The sequence below is a fragment of the Amphiura filiformis genome, chromosome 17 (assembly GCF_039555335.1).
Source record: "Amphiura filiformis chromosome 17, Afil_fr2py, whole genome shotgun sequence".
In the NCBI taxonomy this organism is placed as follows: domain Eukaryota; kingdom Metazoa; phylum Echinodermata; class Ophiuroidea; order Amphilepidida; family Amphiuridae; genus Amphiura; species Amphiura filiformis.
In genome coordinates this window covers 4,425,767-4,449,775 of record NC_092644.1, presented here as the reverse complement: position 1 = coordinate 4,449,775, position 24,009 = coordinate 4,425,767, and the positions used below count along the sequence as shown (strand labels likewise).

Genomic DNA, 24,009 nt, shown 5'->3' with positions numbered 1-24,009 from the left:
TAGTACGTGGTAATTGATTGGTGAGCTTCCGTCGTAATTTTTAAGCAATTTAATCCCCATTTTTCTTAGTTTTTCAAATAGTTAGTATCGATGATGTAATTATGATGTGTTTATCTACATTACTGCTATTGTTGGTCGTCTTTGTTGGTCAGTCTACGGTCTCGTCTAATCCACAACAGGTAAGAAAGTTCAACACAGAACAGCGCTATTTTTAGTCACGATTATCGCACTTTCAGTTTCCCACGCGTGTAACAGTGCAGAATGTTGATGCGGGAGTCTTACTTTTTTGAACGGGAATTGGATTGCGTACTTTTTCGATGTCTAGTGAGCAAATTTTTTCAATATTTTGAGAAAATGATATCAAATTTTCTATTCTGTATTGTTTGGTAATAATGTCTTTTGCCAATAGTATGTTTAAAGTTGTAATTTTGTGTTTTTGATCGCAAAGATCGGATATTTTCGTTCCCGATTCGAATTCTGAACCCTTCGCAAGGGTGCCGATTTCGCCTTTTAATTTTGCCTTTTTGGACACTAAAATGCTTTCGATCCTTAATTTTGTTTCAACCGAGTCTTAAATTAGCAAGCACAATAGGCCTACGGTTGGTACCACTTTTATATACATTGATGAAATTTTAAAGATTTTTTTTCAAGTTTCTAACCGGCGCAAATCGTTAAGTGTGTATTTCCCATTGACATCCAAAATGGCGTAAGCCAGTCCTCAATATACAGAGGTACGGCGTATATAGGACTGGCAAGCGAGTCTAACTATTTTTGGTGCATCATCATCATTATTCATGATCATCACTCATGCACTGATGTGTTGGTACAACAAACATGATATGACAAAGAGCAAACCTTTAACCAGAAAAGATGTAAGAAAAAGGAGGGTTAACAGAATTATAAACTTAAGATAATCTCCAGGCGGCGGATGACATGATAGAGAGAGATGGCAAAACTGCTCAGCCGTATGGCAAAGTTCCACACAATCGGAATACGGAAGCTTAACATGCACGATTTGAGGTTGGTGATTCAGCATGTTTTTTGAGTTGGCTGGTGATTCGGCATGTTTTTGAGTTCCACGGGAACAAGGAACAGGATCAAGAATCGCAAAAAAGTAAAAAATAAAATAAAAAATAATAAAAAGCAATAATTATAGAAGAAAACAATTCAAAAAGTAAATTAAAATTCATGAGCCACAGAAACAAATAAAAACAAATACTGTTTCACTAAACTACCAAGAAGAAACAGTGGCTGACAACACAAGGAACAATTAGGGAACTTAACAATAAATTATAAAAGAAATTGAAACCATCGGAAACAATGGAAAAATACTTTTAAAAATCTTCATGAGGCATGGAAACAGGGGAACAAGGTACGGTAAATAAAAAGAAATTAAATGAGAGTAAAATTAATTTAAAAAATCTTCATGAGGCATGGAAACAGGGGAACACGGGAACAAGGTAGTTCCACAACCTTGGCGGAAATTTGTTGCCACACCAGCCTGTGCTGGTGTTAAAATAAAGCAATCGCCAGAGGTAAGTATGTCACAGTATCATATCATATCATTTTATTTGCCAGCAAAAAGACACATATACATATAAAATATTGCACAATATCAAAATTACACATAAATATAAAAAATACCATGTGTAAAGGAATTTCCGTGTAAAGATATAAAAATGTAAGCCATGGAAGGTCATAAAGCAAGAAATTGAAATTGAATTGACCCATGTTGGAGAAAATAGAGAGATGACATGCCTTAACCAGGAACAATTTAAACAAAGGACAAGAGAACCCCTGGCAGGGATAGCCAGATAGTGACAAAATCACTTTCAAAGTGGCTAAACCTAATTGATTCCCACAAGAACACAGACAATCAGCACAGGGGAACAGGGCAAAGGATGAATCTACCTACATTCTCCAACATAAGATGAGGCGTGATAATACAATGTAAGCACAACCTTTAGAAAGAAAAAAAAATAAGCCTAAGCCCAACTAAAAACTATTTTGAATTCCAGCTAATTGTTTTGAAATGTTTTTTGAGATTGTCCAGGAAATTAAATATACTAAACAAGATGGTCTTTGAGAGATGGAGGAAGTTGATCAAAATAAACTGGAAAACGATTGAAGACAGTGTATTTAAAACTATCGGTTCTAGCATAAGAATGGGAGAACTTAAGAGAATTACTATGACGAGTATTGATGGAAATATACTCCAAAGGATCAATATCATGCTTGCAGTAAAAACACTTTGCAATAAAAGAAATAGCAAGATAATTGTATCTATTGCACACAGACATCAGACCTAGTTTTTCAAGGCGTACACCATACTCAAGCTCTCCCCTGGGTGCTGGAATACAGGCACGTGCCAGACGTCCCTGTATTTTTTCCAAGGATTTTAAGTGTCCACTTTGATGTGGAAGCCAGGCTGGGATACCATATTCAAAAATTGGACGGCAGAGGGAGGTATATAATTTGACCAAAATATCTGGATCATTGCAGCGGACCAGTCGCCTAATAAATCCCAAAAGACGCGAGGTTCTTGAAGTGACTGATTTAACATGGTCCCCCCATTTCAGATTTGAAGAAATCATAATGCCGAGATATTTATAACTATGAACTACACCTAAGGGTTTGTTAAGTAAGGTGTACTGTGGAGTGGATCTATTAACCCCAACTCTCCTGGACAATCTCATAACCTTGCACTTGTCTGGATTTAAAGACATTTTGTTAATATTGCACCTGTTAACTACAGGGTGAGTAAAAAAAAGTGCAATAGAGAAAAGAATCCATTTTTATTAAAGAACCGAGTTGAATCTTTTAGGTTTGAAAACATTTAATATATGATATATTCATCAGCAACCTTGTGTGGAGAAATAAAGGAATTAGCATTTACCGTTTTGTTTTTATGACACATTTTATAGCGATACCCAATTTTAATGTTTGTCCAAGAGACATCTAAAGTTTGAATGTCAGCGCACTCTGTGTAAGGTAAATTTGGAACAAATGTCATTTTCTTAACCTCATTGGCATTGAAATTAAATGGAGCACCCAAAGTGTTATTGCCCTTGGTCTTTTATAAGGAAAAGAAACATTATTTGTTGTTATTTTCATTTTACTTTTACTTTAAAGATGTTTATTCTCAATCAAAAACATACAAATTTGTAGGCGGGTTTTTCAAATGTCAAAATAAAATGCTGCGTAAATTGATGTGGAGTGAATTACAAAATATCCAGTAATTTGGACATATTGGGATTAAAAAACTGGAGTTGGAGTCGAGTGAGGTATGAAGGACTTAAAGTAATGTTAGAAAGTTTGTTTGAACAGAAAAAGATATTAAAATAACACAAAATCAACCTTTTTAAGTTGATGTCAGTTTCAGAGCCCGGTTCAGAGCCAATACCTTTACCGTGCACTGTGTGCTCTCATTCAAAATACATGGTATCTCGTGGACAAATAGCGAAATTGTGTACCGCAGCAAAAGGACTTATAAAAATTAAACGGCACTCGCGATTCACTTCATATTTTCACAGAAGGTGACTTTTGAGTGTGGCATTTATAAAATTGTTCAATAATGGGAAAGTTTGACTTGGTTCTTGCATAAATATCGATTATTTGCTCTATTGCACTTTTTTTGACTCACCCTGTATACTGTCAAGATCATTTTGGACAGTGTTGATGTCATCTTCCGCCTGGATGGGTCTGTACAGGAGCGTGTCATCAGCATATTGGGTGAGCGATGAGCTAACAAAATTTGGCAAGTCCAAAACAAAGAGATTAAACAACAAAGGCCCCAGGACAGAACCCTGAGGGACCCCGGACTCAACAGAAACCCAATTTGACGATGCCCCTCGGAATTTAACACACTGTGAGCGACCTAAAAGAAATGAGGAAATCCAGTGCCAGAGAGGACCACAAATACCATAACGATGAAGCTTGGCTAAGAGCAAAGAGTGGCTGACTTTATCAAAAGCCTTGCTCCAGTCCAGGAAGATGACATCAACATCTGGTGGAGATCTTTGATCTAGAATTTGTAGCCAGTGGTGGCAAACCTTACTGAGGAGAGTGGTACAGGAACGCCCAGCAATAAAACCATGTTGCTGAGGAGAAATAAGACCATTTGTCCTCATATAATTGACAACATTACGTGTAATCTCTCCAGCATTTTGCTTACCACTGAACACAATGAAATTGGTCTATAATTTTTCAAATTGGTAATATCCCCAGGAAAAGTAATATCCCCAGTACCGCATTATCTTTGTATAATAGTTGCAAAAATGCATGCACACTCAATTTAGGCTCTCCCCTTCCCCACCCCCCATCTTTCAATGTTGGGAGACTGAAATGTAGACACGATGACGATTTTGTCCAAATCAACATTGCAATAGGGGAGCGGGGAAGGATGTTGGCCAATTAACGCTCAGGTGTGGCAACCTTTTTCGCCAAGGTTGCAGTAACTGTAACTTGTCATACCTAGAGTTACAGTGCACTCTGTTAATATCTATTCCACAAATAAGAAACATCACAATATGTGGGCTCATTTTGGGCTCTTGGGATGTAGCTGAGGAACTCTCCCAAGGACAGTTTGGGCATGCACTGATGATTTTAATCCCATTGTACCAGGGTTTGGGCGTGCATGGATGATTTTAATCCCACTGTACTAGTCTATACTCACAAAGTTGAGGTAATTGATCTACATTGATCTCATCATTTGGGTGGGTACAAAATTCCCTGAGTTGGCAAAACCTGCAATCTTCATGGGAGTAATAGTAGGGATGCCCACTGTCCATACAGTTTCCACTAGAACGATTTTTTCATTTACTGTGTGCGTGCACTCACACACGTATTGTCTATGGAGAAACTGATCGATACAAGAAATCCCAGGCCTGTTAAATGGCGTACATACTTGTTTTTGATCCAAATGTAGGCCTATATCTCGGTGTTTCAAGAAATTCCTGATTCCACCGGAAAACATTAACCAAACTTTTTCCTGATTGGTCAGTAAATAGAGAGGACCTTCCTCCATGCAGAGATCAACTTTTTTTAATGAAAAATTTATGAGATGAGAAATACAACAGGTTGAAGTGACACCATTCCGTGCATCAGGTGTTCAAACGCAATTATTTCCGAATTTGGAGTGAATCAGACAAGCAAACTTACATAGTCATAAAATGTAACTATTTTTGAAGACAAAATGTACAGGATGTTAAGAAATTTAAGAATGTTTAAGCCTACATGCGCCCATCTCAAATCATGCACTTCTCACTACCATGTCCATTTCATATGCTATCCATCATGGCTTCCATGCACACACAGTGTATTGCTCAATGTATTAAAGATAACCTTTGAGTTGGAGCAAATTTCTCAAAATTGGTAGTGATTAATATTACCAAACTTATGCCATGATGAAATATAATAATTTTTGAAGATAAAATGTGCTGATCGTAAAAGATTGAACAATGTTTAAGACTACCGCCATTCATTTGAAATAATGCACTTATTGTTCATCTCCTCTATGGAGATATTTTCCATGGCGGCCATCTATGATCATGCTTGCGGTTTCACCAAACGAACCATGGGTTTTGAGGTCTTATATTTTTTGTTGTATGTCAACAAAATTGATTAAATTTTCAGGATGATATTATTTTCATGTTGTTATAAGCAAATATAATGTTCCAGATAACGCTAGTTAATAAATACATTAAGAAAAAGTACCTTAAAATTGCACTTTCTGTTAGTAATCCTTTTTGGACTTTAACTTTTTAACATGTTCTAGCAGCCCTACATAAAACCGTAACACTCAAAAGGCCATATCTCTGGAATGAAACGTCCGATTAAGATTATTTAAACGCCAAAATTTTTCTTTCATCAATTCCCAGCCAATAAGTTAGGTCTGAATCAATTTAAAAGTACTTCAATTTTTAGTGGACATGCCTAGTAAGAGGCCCTGCATGAAATTATCGATTGGCTCCAGCCTCCAAACAAAGGATTTGAACCGGTGTCCTTCACCGTAGTTATGGCGGAATTCAATAAAATGTTGTCATCAACTTATTTGATCATAGTGCAGGGTTATGTGTGTGAGACGAACTGTCACGGTAGATTGCAATCATGCTTTTGTTGAATGCATTTGAGTAGTCTGCCATATTTACGGGGTGATACGTCACATGCAAGGCCTCTATTTACTTAGTGCAAAAGTGGTTAAAATATTGCTCTGCAAAATGTCTTGATTTTCATGATTTGGATTTATCATATTGAGCAGCATTCTACTTGTGATGTTTCTACACTGTAGAGAGGGTCTACAGCATTTCTGAGGTAAAACTGACAAATACAAGGTATATTTCTTGATGCTTGAAGTTTGGATTTCTTGTACAGTGCATCCCTATCTACCGCTGAGCTGCAAGACTTCAGGTCTGTAGATGTCATTATGTTTATGATAAAAACTGAAGTCTTGCTGGCAGGACTAGGGAAGAAGGTAAATAAAAAGAAATATGTGATTCACTAAACCAGCAAGAAGAAATTGGCTGACAACAAGGGAGCGACAAGGGCAATAAGGGAGCGATCGTTATTTACGACGGGCGGGGGGCATTTCCATGCCTCATGAAGATTTTGTTTTTTAATTAATTTTATTTTTATTTTATTTATTTTTATTTACCTTGTTCCCCTGTTTCCATGCCCAATGAAGATTTTTTTTAATTAAATTTATTTTTTATTATTATTAATGTGTGTTTTGATTCCACTGTTTCCGATTGTTGCCAATCGTGTCCTTCATGCTGGTTTGGTGCATCTCGCATTCCCTTTTTATCAGCCTTGTTCCCTTGTTTCCATGCCTAAATGAAGATTTTGTTTGAATTATTTTTTATTATTTGTTTGTTTTGATTTCACAGTTTCTGATTGTTGTCTTTTAAATTCTTTTATTTTTTTATTATTTTAGTTCCTTGTTCCTCATGTTACCAACCGAGTCCTTCAAGTTGGTTTAGTAAATCTCGCATTTCTTTCATTTGGCTCAGTTTGTTTCCCTGTTTTTCAGGGCTGGTTGGTTTAGTGAATCTCGCATGGTGTGTGTTTTCAGTTTTCCTTTTAATTTGCCTAAATTTTTTTATCCATTTGACAGATCATTTCATTTTTTTTAAAATCTTTTGCTTTCCATTTTCAAACTGACGCTTTCCTCTTGGGACTCATATTCTGTTCCTCGTTTCTGTGGAACCCAAAAAACATGCCAAATTACCAACCTCAAATCATGCACTGTCTATACGAAAGTATTAAAATCGGGCTTGAATTTCGAAGCTGCCATGATCACTGGTACGATTCAATTTGCACACTGAGTGATCGGAGCCTAACCAACACGGCAAATTTGAAACCGTCACAGCGACTCTCAACCAGTAATAATTTTAGCATTTTTAAATTTCAAAATAATCCCATTCAATTACACGGCTGGCTGGATAATCTCATAGGTAATCCTGTCGCATCTATTCATAGTCCTCTATTCTCAAGTAGTTAGACATCCACTTGAAAGTAATTAAAATTTAAATGAGATTCTGGTAACAGATCCATAAAGAAATGAAGTACTCACTCAAAATATTTCAGTTCTCCAATGCATTGCAAACTTCCAATGCCGATTTGGCTTATTGGGTAACTTCCATGTCAGCCCTCGAATTAACCCACGGCACCGACGGCATATTGCCGTGGGTGACCACCCCCATTGCCGCAATGCCCTCAAAAATATGTCCTTTACCGACGGTAGTCACTTGCCGTGCCCCTAAATGAAGTTGCCGTGGGTGCCCTAGCCGGCCAGCCTTGCCCCTTCATTATAAAATCATTAACAAGTACTGGTTACTGACCCCCAAAAATTGTGGGAAATTAAATCGAAAATCTTGAACACGATCGCTATTTTGAGCATCGTAACCACAGAATTGATCGTAACCCAGCTATCAATCACAGTATACACAATAGTTTGTTGTCAATTAATGTTCATTACCCCTACGTAAGCTTACATATTCAGCCAATCACATCGGCTTTTATGTACATTATCTGGTTGCTAGAAATCTGACTTCATTTTCTCGATTGGTCAGAGAAATACCTTCAGCCTACTATCGACCAATCAGAAACACTGTTAGTAACTATTAAAGCTTCCTCGTGTCGTGAACAAAATCCGAGCGCTGGGCAAATCAATTATTGATCTCTCGATTAGCAAACATTGACTTCCCATTGCAAACCGATGGCGATCCCCCTTCCGGTATCGTCTTATCTTGTACATGTGAGCCCATCTCTAGATATGTTTTGCACGAAATAGTTTTTATCCCGGCGAATTTGATCAATATTATTACCAAATTTTCATCGCTGTTTCGAGTCAGTTTTGCAGCTCAGAACTAGGGATCGCAAAATTTAAGTAAATTAAACTGTTGATTTTTGATTGCTTTGTATTTTATTATTTAAGCAGGTTTTTTGAGCAGGTTAGTTTTAGTGTAAAGTTGAGAGTCAAATTTTACTCTGGTGTCGAATTCAGCTGACAGCAACGCATCTATTCGCTTTTGAAAAATTGCCTTGGTGCCCTTCTCAAATTTTCAACAGTTGCCTTGATGCCCTTTTGAAATATTACAAATTGCCGTGCTGCCTTGCCTTTTCAGTGAAAATCCAAGGCAATTATCAACTTGCCCTAAAAAAGTTGCCGTGCCCCTTCAGATCCTTAATTCGAGGGCTGTTCCATGTGAAATACTCACTCCAGCTGTGGAAGATATTCGTCAAATAAACGCCCCGGGGGGGCGTTACATTTTCCCATGGGGGGGGGCATTTATTCAAGTTCAATTTTAGAATGATAATTCCCGTTAAAATCATAAAAAAAAGGTAAACTTAAAACTCACGCTAAAATGACAAACTATGAAATTAGAAACACTGACTTCTGGTTCACTTCCGGGTTTCCAATCCAGATTTTCGCCAAAAAGTGACGCTATTATCGACCTTGTGGGCAACTTGGTAAGCTTACTATATACACAATATCGCATGGAAATATCGGCATTTTTGAAACATCTTGGTTAAAAAAAAGTGGTGGGGGCGTTTATTTGAGGGGGGGGCGACTATTTGACGAAATACGGTAGGTAAAGCAATAATACAGAGGGAGTATGGGTTTCAAAATGATTACCTCGATGCTAATTACATTGGAAAAACATACTCCCCCTGTGGAAGATATTTCCAAAATCTTCCACAGGGGTAGTGTGGATTTAAGTCAGAATAGCCCATTGTATTTCAAGTTCATTGTATTATATCATGACTTCTAACTATCCATTCTGCTTATTGTTCTACATATTCTAATCTCAAATAGGTGAGCCCATTACCAGTTTTAGAGCAAATATTATGGGAACGCAACATGGATGGCGTTTCCTTGTATCGTATACCTGTAATAACCTACACACCTGGCGGCAATCTGTTGGCTGCTGTTGAGGCAAGGAAATCTAGTGGAGGAGATGCAGGACCAAAATTTCTTACTGTCAGAAGATCTACAGATAAAGGTTGGTATTTCTAACTAACAAAACTTGTCAACTTATTTTTTAGTATATCCCGGTAGTCCAGTTGCTCTACAAAAAAGGAAATAAAACTGTACCCTTGCCGCTCCCTACTGATTAGCTTGTCACCAAGGTCTTGGAAGTGTGACCACTATATTCAACAATAATCATCCTTGTGACAATGAGTAGTTAACTGACCAGACAAGACCAGTGACCAAGCAAGCAGAGAGTGCAGTGACCTTTAATACTGACCATCACTGATTGATGTGTGGATTAGTGGCTTTGGTTTTATTCCTTTTTCATAGAGCAAAGTTTTGGACTTCATATTACAATGTACACATATCTGTAAAACAACAGAAAAATCCATCTCCCCAATAGAGGATGAAAAAGGCCAAAAGGGCTTAGTGAGCCCCAATCACACAAAATTGTAAAGAATATGCCCAAGAAAACTATATCAATTTATATAATCCTGTATGTCACTCACTTTATTTTGACTGCCTTCCAAGGTATGTTGAGATGTTGCCATATACATGTACATAATGTGCATATAATATGGAAATGATGTATTTCCCAAAAATTGATTTTTTTTTTTCATCATAATATTATCACAGGGCATGTGTGTAGAATTTGATCAGAGCAAGATTGCAAATCTAATGCAAATATTTTTGTTAGAATCATTTTAATTTTCTTAACTGTTACGCTGCTGAAAAATGAAAGATGTTTACTCCTTCCATGCCTTGTACATATGTTTTGTGCGTATGGAAAAATTGCAAAAATGATAAACGACTCCTAAATCAACATTTTTGTTTTATCATCTAGGATACAACTGGTCACCTCAAAATTTCATTGTGAATGACGGCTCAACATACTACGATGGCCTCAATCTGGGTGTGGTCCTCGTCGACGACATCATGTCTTCAATCTACATCTTCTACAGCGTGTGCGCTCACTACGAAAAGTGTAATACATCATCAGCGCTTTATGTTAAAAGTGTGGATGATGGCATCACGTGGGAAAAGCCTGTTAATGTATCAGCACAAATTGGGACTAAAATGTTTGCTCCTGGCCCAGGCTATGGCATACAGGTGAGTACTGAATTTATTGGCCTTTGACGATCAAATGACCCTGGGGGCACTCGACTTTGGAAGTGACGGGGATGTGTGAACAGCAGTTCGAAACTATGGGTCTTTCAATGAGAGCCTAGACACCAAAAAGGGGGGGGGGTCTTTCAGTGAGAAAGTTTGAAAAAATTATCAAAATTTGAAAAAATTTGAGGAAAAAATGGGATCATTCAGTGAGAGATTAACAGACACAAAAAAGGGGGTCTTTTGGTGACAGGAAAACAAAAAAGGGATCATTGAGTGAGAGGGAGTTCAGTAAAACAAGAAAGGGGGTCATTGGGTGAGAGGGAGTTGAAAATGGGGGTCAATGTGGGCGCACATTCCTGTTACCTATTTTTAGTGAGTGCCCCCCGGGCAAATGACCTGTTGTCAGATTGTATACTGTATGTCATCAAAATATATTGTATATAATAAAAGAAATTTCCATGCGACTAGTCCGTTTTGGAGTATTTTTGGGACTAAAATGTTTGCTCTTGGCCCAGGCTATGGCATACAGGTGAGTGATGAATTTACTGACCTTTGACAATCAAATGACCCTGTGGGGGGGGGGCACTCGTCTTTGGAAGTGACGGGGATGTGTGAACAGCAGTTCGAAACTAGGGGTCTTTCAATGAGAGCCTAGACACCAAAAACGGGAGGGGGTCTTTCAGTGAGAAAGTTTGAAAAAACTATCAAAATTTGAAAACACTTCAAAAATAAGGAAAAAATTGGGTCATTTAGTGAGAATTTATCAGAAATTCCCCCCAAAATAGGAAAAAACAGGAAAAGGGGTCTTTTGGTAACAGGAAAACAAATAAGGGGATCATTGGGTGAGAGGGAGTTCAGTAAAACAAAAAAGGGAGTCTTTGGGTGAAAGGGAGTTGAAAATGGGGGTCAATGTGACCGCACATTCCTGTTACCTATTTTTAGTGAGCGTGCTGCATAATGTGATGAAAACTTAGGTACACATGTCCTTTGTTTCATCCTAAAACAAACATTATTTTTCTCTATTTTCAGAAAAAGTATCACCCCCATAAAGGCCGACTTATAGTGTGTGGTCATGGCACACTGGCCGGAGATGGAATGTTCTGCTTACTTAGTGATGATCATGGGAAAACATGGAGGAATGGTGGTGATGTGAAGAGTATCCCATATAATAAACCAAAAGTATCAGGGGACTTTCAACCAGATGAATGTCAGGTAGGGTTTACTATGAGGGGATATTTGTTTGGGAGACAGGCTATAGTTGAAACAATAGCTTGACTCTGGTGCTTTAGGCCAAGTAAAAATAAAAACATGTTTAGCATCCTGGTGTTTTGAAAAAGGGAAGGAGGAGGGGCTTTTTTAACAAATTTTTTATGAAACTGCTCTTTATAGCCATATTTATCGCCTTATTTTGAGTATTCGGCGTTGTGAATGATATCCGAAAATGAGGAGGACTCAGGAGGAGGCACATTTTATTTTGTTGTTTTGGAAGGTAGGCCCCTTCTGTGATCACAAAACTCTTCTGAAATGTGTCTTATACGTTTGCAAGGCTGTATACAAAATTTCAACTTCTCAAGTTCTCAAACATCTTTGAGAAGAAGTTTGCAAAATAAAAAGAAATTTGAAAAATCTCCAAAAAAGGAGGGCAGGGACGCTAAACTTGTATATTTTTTTACTCAGCCTTACTGTTTGTGTCAAAACCTTGACTTGCATATCAGTTTGTCCTTATTAAAAGTGTAGCTAACTTGTTCTCCTACAAAGAACTTATCTGTGATTACCTGCTTCGCATGAATTAGGTTCCACGCCACCAAATAAGAGTTCCTATTCATTTAAAAGGTATGGAGGAATTGATCGTTTTCTCATTGTTAAACCTCCCTGGTTCATTCAAAAAACCATTTTACCTAATGTTTATGATATCTTCTACCATATAACCAACAAATATTGGGTAGGTAAGCAGCTTGATTTTTCGCAGTGACGCGTCGAAAACTATGTACATCCTGTCAATCTTACAGCACACTGATTGTATGTAGTGACGTCATCTGGTGAAGAAGAACAAAAAACGTGCCTCAAATTTCAGAACTGTGACAAATGTAATCTTTTTATGCTTAGATAATGAGAAAACCGTCCACAAAGTACAGCTATCACAAAAAATAGGCACATCAACCTTCTTTTCTAACTTTTTTTCCCATTAAATCAACCTTGGTGTGGTTCTCACAATAAAAACACTGATTTTCTTACCAGCCGTTTACCTTGGTGGTGTGATTTGGTGGTGTGGACTCTACAGGGTCAAAAATTTTTCTTAAAACCCCATTTTACATGATCTTCAGCCTTTCTCAACATATCTTGACCATTAAAAGTGAAATCATTCAAGTTTAAGTATTGATGCCGACTCAAATTAATGCAGCATGTGCGTTGCTAACTATGTGCTATCTACTGAAGATAGCAACATTAAGATATGATAATCAGGCAGGGCCTAATTTTTTGCTTCTCAGCCTTTCAGATGTTTTTAAGGAGGCACACAGGATCACTAATTATCCATTATTATTCACCTCATAACTCGAAAACTATTTATGTAAAGTATATAAAAGTATACATTTTTTGAAAGGAAATGAGCTCATAAATCCATTTAAAATGTTAGTTTTGGGTCAAAAACTACAATTTTCGAGAAAATCACAAAAAACGGCTTTTCTGACCAAAAATTTTTGGTCCGCCATAAAAAAATTATTTGAAAATCAAAAACTGTAAAACATGAATTTGATTAATTTAGACAAATAAATCTAGAAAGTGTTTTTTTATTTTTTCGACATTTTGCTTAGTTTTTAAAATATAGGCAAAAAATCAGTAAAAACGTGTGACCCGTGTTCAAATTTTTGAATCATGGGTGATAAAAAAAGTTCTAGGCCCTAATTTAAGAAAATGAAAAAACACTATCTAGATTTTGGCCATATCTAAACGTTCGACTTAAAAACTTACCTCAGTGATGCTTCATTTAGACGCTATGGCGGTCCAAAAATGGTTAAAAGTGGTCAAAAGTGAACTTGCCGAAAATCGTGATTTAGAAAAATACAGCAGATTTTAGGTCCATTTTTGAAGATTATTCCATAAATATATAATCCGGTAACTTGTGACGTTTGGTCAAGTAAGAAAATGAGAAGGGGCGTCCAACTGCAGCAGATTAGCATTTTTAGGGTGATTTAGACGGTAAAATATACAAGATGACAAAATTATCCGTGCACATTCGGCAGATGTTTATCCACATGGAGCAGCCATTTTATTTACTGCAGTCTTGTTTCCATGGTGCAGCAGAGCGTCCGGCAAGGCAGCGGCGTCGCGTTAGCGTTGAGGAGTGACAGGGCGGCGGGCAGACAGACAGGTTACGCGAATAAATTGCACAGTGCATGGTCGTGTTGCCGTGAACGAAACCATGATTATTTAAGCATAATTTTGTCCTGTTCCGTATAAAAAAAAAGATCATGCTCTGTATTAAAATTTGCGGACATCAGAACATTAAAAGTAGCACAGAATAACTGACAAGCAATTATTTTAGCAGATAAATCAGGAAGTTTTATGAAAGGAAGAATAAATTGAGACATAATCATGATAATTGCGATTTCTGTTTTGTCCTAATTTTCATAATTTTGCTTTAAAAATGCAATGTTTTTAATTGATCGTTTTGGTGATTTTCTTCTTTTTTTTTTTTTTTTTTGGTGTTGACAAATATTGCATTTTTATGTTCATTATCCTTTTCTGAACCGCAAACATGATGTTGTTACTTCTCGTTGCTTTTTCTTTTTAGTTGGTGCTTGAGAGGCACCACAGCGGCCCGTCCACGCCAAAGATAGGCATTTTAACGCCCGTTATAGCTAGGCCTACACCACAGGAATCCCAAGTAAAATTTTAAAAGATTCTGATGTGTCATTACTCAATATTCCGTTTTTGTTATTGTAATTGTTTGTTGTTTTCATATTTTATTTTTAACTTTTTACGGAATATCAAACACGTAAAAAAGTCATAGGCCTATTATAGGCCTAAAGCCACAATAAAGTTGTAAAATATTTTGTACCGCATAAATAAAAAGTGAATACATACAACAACAACAACAACAAAAAAGTGTGTCTGTTGTTGTTTTCAATCAAATAAACGTGTAAAAATTGGGGTAAAAGTTGTAATATGTCTTGAATAAACTTCTTGTAAAACGGACAAAAAGTAGGCCTATGCCTATATATAATGTTAAACGGGCAAAACACGGAGAGGTCACAAGAAAACTGAAAAACACGGAAATTGACATACAACAAAAACAAAAAAAAGTGTGTCTGTTGTTGTTTTCAGTCAAATAAACGTGTAAAAAGTGGGGTAAAAGTTGTAATATGTCTTGAATAAACTTCTTGTAAAACGGACAAAAAGTATGCCTATATATAATGTTAAACGGGCAAAACACGGAGAGGTCACAAGAAAACTGAAAAAACACGGAAATTGACATAGCCTAATAAAACCGAATTTCAAAAGTGGAAAACGGAACACTTATGGCTTTAAATTAGATTGTGGTTTATGCAGTAGGCCTACCGTAGGATATAGGCATCATGCAATAAAGAGCGTTTTAAAACACTGCATGAAAACATTCACGAAAAATGCTTTAAAGCAGTTTACCTTTTAAAGTTGGCAGAAAACATTATAAACGTGAAAGTTGAAAGCCAGACAAACATTGCAAATAAAAAGGCATTCGGCCAAAACATTCGCAAAAAGTGTTTTCTATCGTATCTACCAGATTGCGTCATCATTACAGGGCTTCTTACGGGTAACTACTTCTTACAGATAAATTTCATCTTTTCAAGTTGAGAATGAAACTTGAAAAACAAAACAAAAACAAACAAAAGATTCACTATTATGTTCATATAAAAAGAGACTAATTTACACCACTATACCAGCACTTTTGGCGAAATGTATCGAGTAGGCCTACTGATTCTGGGACGGGGAAGGTGGTGGTCTGTCGGCCCGCAGTTTTGCAATGCAATGGTGCAAGCTTTAACTACCTTGGAAGAGATCAATCCGATAACATATACGGTAGTGATCGCGATTCAATCAGCGCCTCAATCAGCAATCACCTCGCCCATCCAGTTTACCATGTGTGCGTGTCTTTGCTAGATGTGCGCCACAGTACGCGTTCGAGAACGCGATCTATTATGGGAAAACAATGATTTATTTGCTTTTGCATTTTGGCGAATTTTTAATGAAAAGGGGTCTTTAAAATAGCTTTCTTATGGTTCAAATGTTAAGATTTCTTTAAAATCTATTAATGACAAGATAAAATACGGTTTGAAGATGACATTAGTGATGAAAACTCAATTTTGGCCATGTAACACTTCAGTGATCCTGTGTGCATCCTTAATTGAGTCACGTCACAGAACACATGTTAAAGTTGAAACAAACATTATTATATCCAGACCTATTGTCAAGTAGGCAGAGCGATAGTTGCACTTACCCATGAAACACAGCTTCCCTTTTAAAGGCTTTTCTTGTTTGCAGCAATTTTCTTGTAAATAGTCAAAAATGCTTGAGGGATTTTTTCTGTAACTTCATCATGATGCCAGATGGTCACATACATGGTCATATCTGAACAAAAACAAAATTGAAATCAGACAGATTACTGCAACTGCATAGGCCTAACGGAATTTAACTCAGTCATGTCTCAGAGTCAATAACTAGCGCCCAGCCTACTCGACAAAACCCCAGTTTTTCAGTTTAGGCCAATGGAACTCGATTATTAGTTTCCGATTGGATGTTTGAAAAAAAGGACGAGGTCACTATTTCATTATTCATTATTCGGTCTCTTTTCATTATCCATTATGTCAACAAAATCAATGATTTTATGAACAGCTTTCTCCAAATTTAGGTTCCCCACCAGTACCAAAGTATATGGTCATGTTTTTTGAGGTGGGCCCCCAAAAAAGGTGGAGCTGTCACATTTTCCAAAATTGTTTTTCTTCTTCTTCATATATTTTTGCTAAAATCCATCATGAAGAAATGGTTTGGGTCTCATTTTGAAGATAAATTATTAATCTAATGAAATAATAACAAATACAGTTGAACAAATGTATTAATTAATTACAACCACTTAATTAAGTTAATTAGCCAGGGGTGGAGCCGGTAGAGGAGGAGCTCTGTGTAAATCAAATGAGAAGTTGGTGTTCAATAATAAAATTTATGCACTTTGTTGCCTAGTAGAAGTAAAAATGCATATTTGCATAATGTTTTAATGTTATTTTTTAACTTCCTATAACTATAATTGCCTAGCTAATCTTAATAAACTTAGTAATTAAGGATTTAACGAGCTTTTAATTAATGCAGGAGAATGTGTGTCATGCAATACAATGGGCTTTAAATTTTGCATACATGAAGAAAGGAATAAAAATAAATCTCATCTGTCATAAATAGATCTTTTAAATTGTTTTATCTCTGAAAATTATATCTATCAAATAAATCTTCTCAAAGGAGATTATTGCAGTCATAGGATTTAATCTGATGACATATTGATCTCTGGTTATTGTTAAATAGTTTATTGATGTAGGCTAATTGTGCATATGCCTACATATACATGTACATGCACCATTGTTACAATTTATTCACTGTAAATTGATTTTTGAAACACCCTATCAATGGAATTGGATAATTAAATGTGATATTATAGCAATTCTTTAAGCTATTTTGTTTCCAAATTTGAAGTGCATTTGCTTACAAATGGCACTTAGGGAAATTTTACATTAAATTAAACAATTTAAAATACAACTTTTTTAACACCCTGTATAACACAATGGGCTTAACAAATATAGTGCAAACTAAATATTTAATGAAAGGACTAATTGTGTACATTCCAAATATCAAGTTCATTTTCCAATTTAATATACTACCGTATGTAGAAATATTGGAGTGGTAAAGAAATGTAATTTTTTCGGTATTTTTCAATGGAATCACCCTGTATATTTTTGGCACACCCTGTATATCCACTCAAACTTGCAATCCTGACAATATATGCTTTCTAAAAATATATACTTTTACATAGTTTGGGTGAAAACTTTTTGAAATATAATCAGAAATACAAAAAAGGAGTTGATTTTTGAAAAATTGCAAGATGTGACGGAATTGGGTCCCACCTCAAAAAGCATGACCATATATTGTTGATGAAAGACCATCTTAAAACAGGTATTAATGCTTAGATCATCTTTACAGATATTTTGCAACAGATTGAAAAAAGATTTGAATTTGTTTTCATTAAAATGAAAAGAAATTTGTAATCACTAGAAACATGAGGTAATCCTTAAATTTCCATTATTTACTACATCCTCTACCCCTACAACTAAGAAAAACTGCTGATTATGATCAGCAGGGGATGTCAGACATTTTGAGAGTTTCAATTTTGATTATTTCCATTTCAATTTTCAGATCTTTGACTTTTTTATGAAAATAATGAAAGTTTTGGTCAAATTGAAAAAGTGATGCGGGCGGTCAATAGGAAACTAAAAATCGAGTTCCATTAGCCTTAGGCTTATAGGCCTTATATCTTGTGCAAGAAGAATGGTCTTGCCTAGCTGATTAATAATTACATGTACTTTAGCATGGTAAAGTTCCAGTAATAAGACTTTTTCAAGTAAGCTTAAACTTTCAAAATTCAATCTAAAGCCATTTTTGAGCATATTTCCCAATCCCCATATCTACATTTGTAGGCCCCCCCCCCCCACCCCATGTAATGCAAATTAGCAAAAAACTTACCCCAAAACAGACAAATCTGGTTATATACTATTCCACAATTTGAATTTTATCTTGCTCGGTGATCTAAATATAGCGCATCGCCAGACAGTGTTTCTAGAGTGTCTGTCATACATGTCAAATACAGGTTCCACGCCACTAAATAGAGTTCCTATTCATTTATGTGTTAAAAGGTATGGAGGAATTGATCGTTTTCTCATTGTTAAACCTCCCTGGTTCATTCAAAACACCATTTTACCTAATGTTTATGATATCTTCTACCATATAACCAACAAATATTGGGTAGGTAAGCAGCTTGATTTTTCGCAGTGACGCGTCGAACAACTATGTACATCCTGTCAATCTTACAGCACACTGATTCTATGTAGTGACGTCATCTGGTGAAGAAGAAAAAAAAACGTGCCTCAAATTTCAGAACTGTGACAAATGTAATCTTTTTATGCTTAGATAATGAGAAAACCATCCACAAAGTACAGCTATCACAAAAAAATAGGCACATCAACCTTCTTTTCTAACTTTTTTTCCCATTAAATCAACCTTGACACCAAAACACTGATTTTCTTACTAGCCATTTACCTTGGTGGTGTGATTTGGTGGTGTGGACTCAACCAAACTAGAGGAGATGATTTTGACTGTGATGACTTTATTCTGTTGCATTCAAAGATGAATGCAAATTTTCATTGAATAAATCTATTATCTAAAAAAATGTAAATGAGGATGACCAGGTTAAATTTTTTGTGTGATATTTACCATGAACATAATGAATATAATGGGCTATCCATTTCAAATACACACTTCCCCTGTGGAAGATTTAGCAAAAGTCTTCCACAGAGGGAGTGTGAGTTTTGAGTAGAATAGACAATTGGGTAACTTCAATTTAAATTACTCCAGTTGCGGAAGGTATGGGTAAAGCCATAATACAGAGAGAGTATGGGTTTCAAAATGATTAATGTTGACCAATTACATTTGAAAAACATACTCCCCCTGTGGAAGATATTTCCAAAATCTTCCAGAGGGGTACAGTTTGTCTACTCTGAAGTACAAAGTGACAACGCGCGCGTATACAGCGCGTTAACAGTGCGTAGTGTTGCGTCTCTGCTGCAGGTATGCGTGCCTTGTCGGCACAATGTGTGCGTCCGCGTCTGTACTTTGTACTTCAGAGTAGACTGACTGTAGTGTGGATTTCAACTGGAATAGCCCAATTATAAGACAAAATGTGCTTTAGAAAGCTAGTGATAACCTTGATGAGAGATAATTCTGATCTAATGTCATCAAATGACTGAAGATTGTTAATTTTGGCAGTCAAATTTAGTGAGGTGCTAGGCTCTGGTGTGTTACCCATCGAGGTAACCCCATTTGAATTCACATTCCCTGTGTGGAAGATTAAGGTCTTGTCTTCCATAGGGGGTGTATGGATTTCAACTGGAATAGCCCATTGTAGTGTGTCTTGGGTGCTATTTAACCCCCTGGAGACTACTGGTCATCTAGCAGCATTTCTGATTGGTTGATAACTTGAAATGCTCATTTCAATTGCCAATTATGACGAGGCTTTAAACTATTTATGGTCAAACTTGTATTTGCAGATGATCTTAATAATACCCTACTTGATTGGTTCAAAATTGGACACAATATTCATTTTGGGCAATCGGGAGGTAGTTCTCATGGGGTTAAGTGCAAGTCCCTGAATTGTTGTTTTGGTGTAATTTTTGGCCACAGTATAGTCAGTACAAATTTTAAGTGAGCAGAAGCCTTGCGGGTTTGGCACTATAAATCACCAAGGTTATTCTTAGTCATAGCAGCATTTGTGTATTCACAAAATTATGTATTTTCTATTCTTGCATTAAATTGCCGTTTCAGCCAATGGAGCTTCCTGATGGTTCTGTCGTTGTGAACATGCGCAATCAGGCTCATTACCACTGTCACTGTCGTATCATAGCAACCAGCTATGATGGTGCCGACACATTTGACATAGAGAATGTGGTGTTTGACCCGGCTCTTAATGATTCGGGTGTCGCTGCAGGAGCACTGTATCATCGTGGAGTCATGTATTTCAGCAATCCTAACCATCGTACATCAAGTAAGTAGAATATATACTGCGCAAAAAAAGGTTTCCTCACACTTGGAAAAATAATCACAATTTCAAAACTGAACAATATTGGGGTTAATATGTTTTCTTGATAGATGCACTATCTAATCCTGCTCATTATAACACCACATTGAATCCAATGTGACCTTAAGAAGTAAAGTTACAAGCAATTGAATAGACAATGGTCCCGTTTTGAAAGTGACAATCTGGCCTGTACAAGGCGCAAAAAGATTCCAACAAGTCCAAAAAAGAGACAACACAGTTTCTTAAAGCATTTTTGTTCCAGTTTTACTTCTCTGTACTTTTCATAACTTTCATTTAATTTGTCAGTTCTTTTGTTTCAGTTTTCTTTTGTTCCTTTTGTTTTAAATTAAAGGCACACATAAATTAGCCATTCACCACTCTCAAACTAGAACATGTCTATGATTGAACAGATTCATCAGGATCGGTATAGTAAACTGGTTAACAAAGTTCTTTGTATCTGATCCAGAATGTTCACTTACTTGTGTACGTTTCAACAACACCTGTTGTCTTTATCAACACTTGATGGGTAGTGACTGCTATTGGCAACCGACGCTAGAAGTAGTTCCAGTCATCATTTTTGATGAGTTCCTGACTCAGGGATCAAGAAAATCCCTTGAAGGAAAACAGACTGGCGATTTACTTGTTCGTTTATAACTATGTGTATCGATGATTTACTCAGAACCCTTTACACTTCTATGGATGGGGCTCTTCATGTTTGCATGTTTTAAAAGCACTCGATAGTAAGCACATATTCTAACTGACAAGCTTTTACGGTATATGTGACGTGTCATGTCAAAAACAGACACTTTTGGGCAGGTTATCAATTTTGAAGATTTTACATATCTTAAATGTACAGATATTTTGCTCCACAAGGACATTCCTAACCAAAGATATTGAGTTCATAAGTTATGGTACTTTAAAATTGGAAATTGAGATATCAGCCTTTAAAAATGTTGAGAGAAGGAATGACCTTGAAAAATATCAGAAAAATTACAGGATGCCACTTATATTCCGGTCTGAAATTATCAGACAATATTTTAAACATTATTAGCACCACAAATGTGACTGGACACTACGAATGAGACGAAAAGTCGGCAAATTGTAAAAATGTGTGTGAAGGTCGTATTCATTGGTACCTCAATTTGGTGCGACAAGTATCTCATCAAACACTGTTTAAACCAATCAATAATCCTATTGCTGAAGAGGATAACAAACTTCTACCTATTTCTATAGAATCCTTAAATAGTTCTTGTCTTTGTTTGTTTTGGCTAAATCCTGTTCATGTGGTGGATAACAAAGCATTGTATTTTGTCTACACTGTAGGTATGTATAACCAACAATTAACAATGAGAGGACATTCCTGAGCCTCGTTGACTTAGGGATGATTTGAAATGACCGCCAATTATGACTGTTTGATATTTATTACCAGAAATGTGGAAAAAGAGACACATGTAGAACCGAAAAAAGGTACCATTTTTTTGAAGGAACAGAGTTCAACAAACCACAACCCCGCTTCTGGATATCGTTTGAAGTCAAATGATACCATTTTAAAGCTTATGATATATATTTTCTAAACACAAGATAAAACAAAATTGACCAGGGGCCGACTTTACGGCTGATTCGTGGTGTCCAGTCACAAATGTTCAAAAAACCCAAATTGTGAAAAATCACACCAGAGCAGATACCACGTCACATATATTAGCATACCGTAAAGATTCGTATAATGGCGCTATGGGTTGCTTTGACATAACTGGAATTTTAGACACAATCTAAAAGTGCCCTCTAATAAAAATCCCACCAGCAAATAAGGACACATACCCTTAATTCTTATTGGGATTTTCAGAGGAAGGTGCTCTCTGTTTGTACATGAATTTACCCCAAGGCAAAGGTGCCCCTGTGCACCATTAGGCGAATGTTTACGGTAATCCAGGTACAAGTTCTACAACCAAATGTATTCTTTTCTTTCCACACAGGAATAAATTTGACCTTGCAATGGAGTTACAATAATGGGACAACATGGGCAGGGCAATTACAAATCTGGCCCAAATCAAGCACCTATAGCTGCATGACAACCATCCCTGGTGGCTTGGAAGATCACGTTTATATAATCTACGAAAAAGGAATATCATCGCTAGAATCAATATCATTGGTTAGAGTGAGTCTGTATGGAGGGTTATTATGATGGGGTTGGCATTAACAGTAGGGCTCAACCGAGTATAGATTGGATATCGTATCAGCTTGATATTTGGGATATCGGTAAAAAAATATTATTTTTTATATTATATTATATTACATATTAGGCAAAAAAAAATGTTTGGTTGCCCTTCCAAGACAAAAATTTGGAGGGTCAGTAGGTCGATCCTTTTTTTTTTTTTTTTTCATGGGCTCTTCTTTCATTTTTCCTCCATTTTGAAAAGGCAAGCATTGACACATGCTTGATCATTTTATGGTAAAAAATTGTGCGATTTTGGAGTGAATTTAAATGGAAATACTGCCTGTTTTTAATCAAATATGCATTTAATAAATAAAATGAGTGAATAACAAGTATAAAATGTCCTTGATACTGTCCAAATTTAAGGTTTCTTCTAAAAAAGTGATTGGAAAAAAAACCGACCCAAGATTTCTTATTGTTTGGGTCGGTCGCTGAGGGCAACCAAACATTTTTTTTGGCCTTATAAATGCATGTAAAACCAATGCATCTATAATATGTGATAGATGAAGAGGTAAATATTAGTTAATGTTTTGCATATTAAGGATAACAAACTGTAATTTTTTCATAATTTTTTTCTAATTTTGTTTTTCAAATTAACTGTGAATGATCCAAGCACTTCAGTGGTTCTCCAAAAATTAAAAAAGAAAGAATTTTGTTCATTTTTTTTTACCGATATGGGATCGGATAGAATATCGGCCGATATTATAAAATCTATAACAGATCGGTAGACAAATACCATATCGGTTGAGCCCACAGAATTAAAACCAGAGAACCAGGACTTGACTGCCATCTTGATAAAGGCATGGAGCAAAAATTGGGGGTATTCGGTTTCCCTCGGAATACGCTCGAGGCATTCGTTGTCATGCAAGCGCTGCATGCGAGTACCCAAGACGCTTCAGATGAGACGCAGAATTGTTTTCGTTTGTCTCCGCGCACTGTCGGCAAGGACCCGAATACCCCCAATTTTCTCCCCATAGCTGACGGTGCGATTGTAGGTGGCGGTATAGGGAGTCCCGGTTTTCCTTCTCTAATTCTGTGGTTGAGCCCTAATTATCAGGTTCTAACTTATCTAGCACCTTCTGTGCTTATACAGTCATTTTAAGGGGGGTGATTATATGTATTATGTGCTGCTAGTCAAAATTGATATTTTCTGTATAAATTGTAATTCACAATAATGAAACAAATCCGTACCTGATTTCATACTAAAAATATGCTAATTGGGGGGCATTACAAGTATAGAAAAATCCACAGGGTTCTAATTATGTCGAATATATGGGACACAATCTGGCCCATGGGGCCAAAGGTGGCAAATTTGATATTGAGATAAAGGCAAATATATGGAGT

General features: G+C 36.4%; 1 protein-coding gene across 1 annotated transcript; it reads left to right on the top strand.

The window, feature by feature from the left end:
* Positions 1-2: 2 nt before the first annotated feature.
* Positions 3-23,058, top strand: LOC140136824 (sialidase-1-like). The gene is made up of 6 exons (XM_072158420.1): positions 3-179; positions 9,317-9,503; positions 10,317-10,582; positions 11,615-11,797; positions 20,201-20,420; positions 22,427-23,058. Exons 1-6 carry the CDS (start codon positions 102-104, stop codon positions 22,633-22,635), a joined length of 1,143 nt encoding a protein of 380 aa, XP_072014521.1. The 5' UTR covers positions 3-101; the 3' UTR covers positions 22,636-23,058.
* The last annotated feature ends 951 nt before the right edge of the window (positions 23,059-24,009 follow it).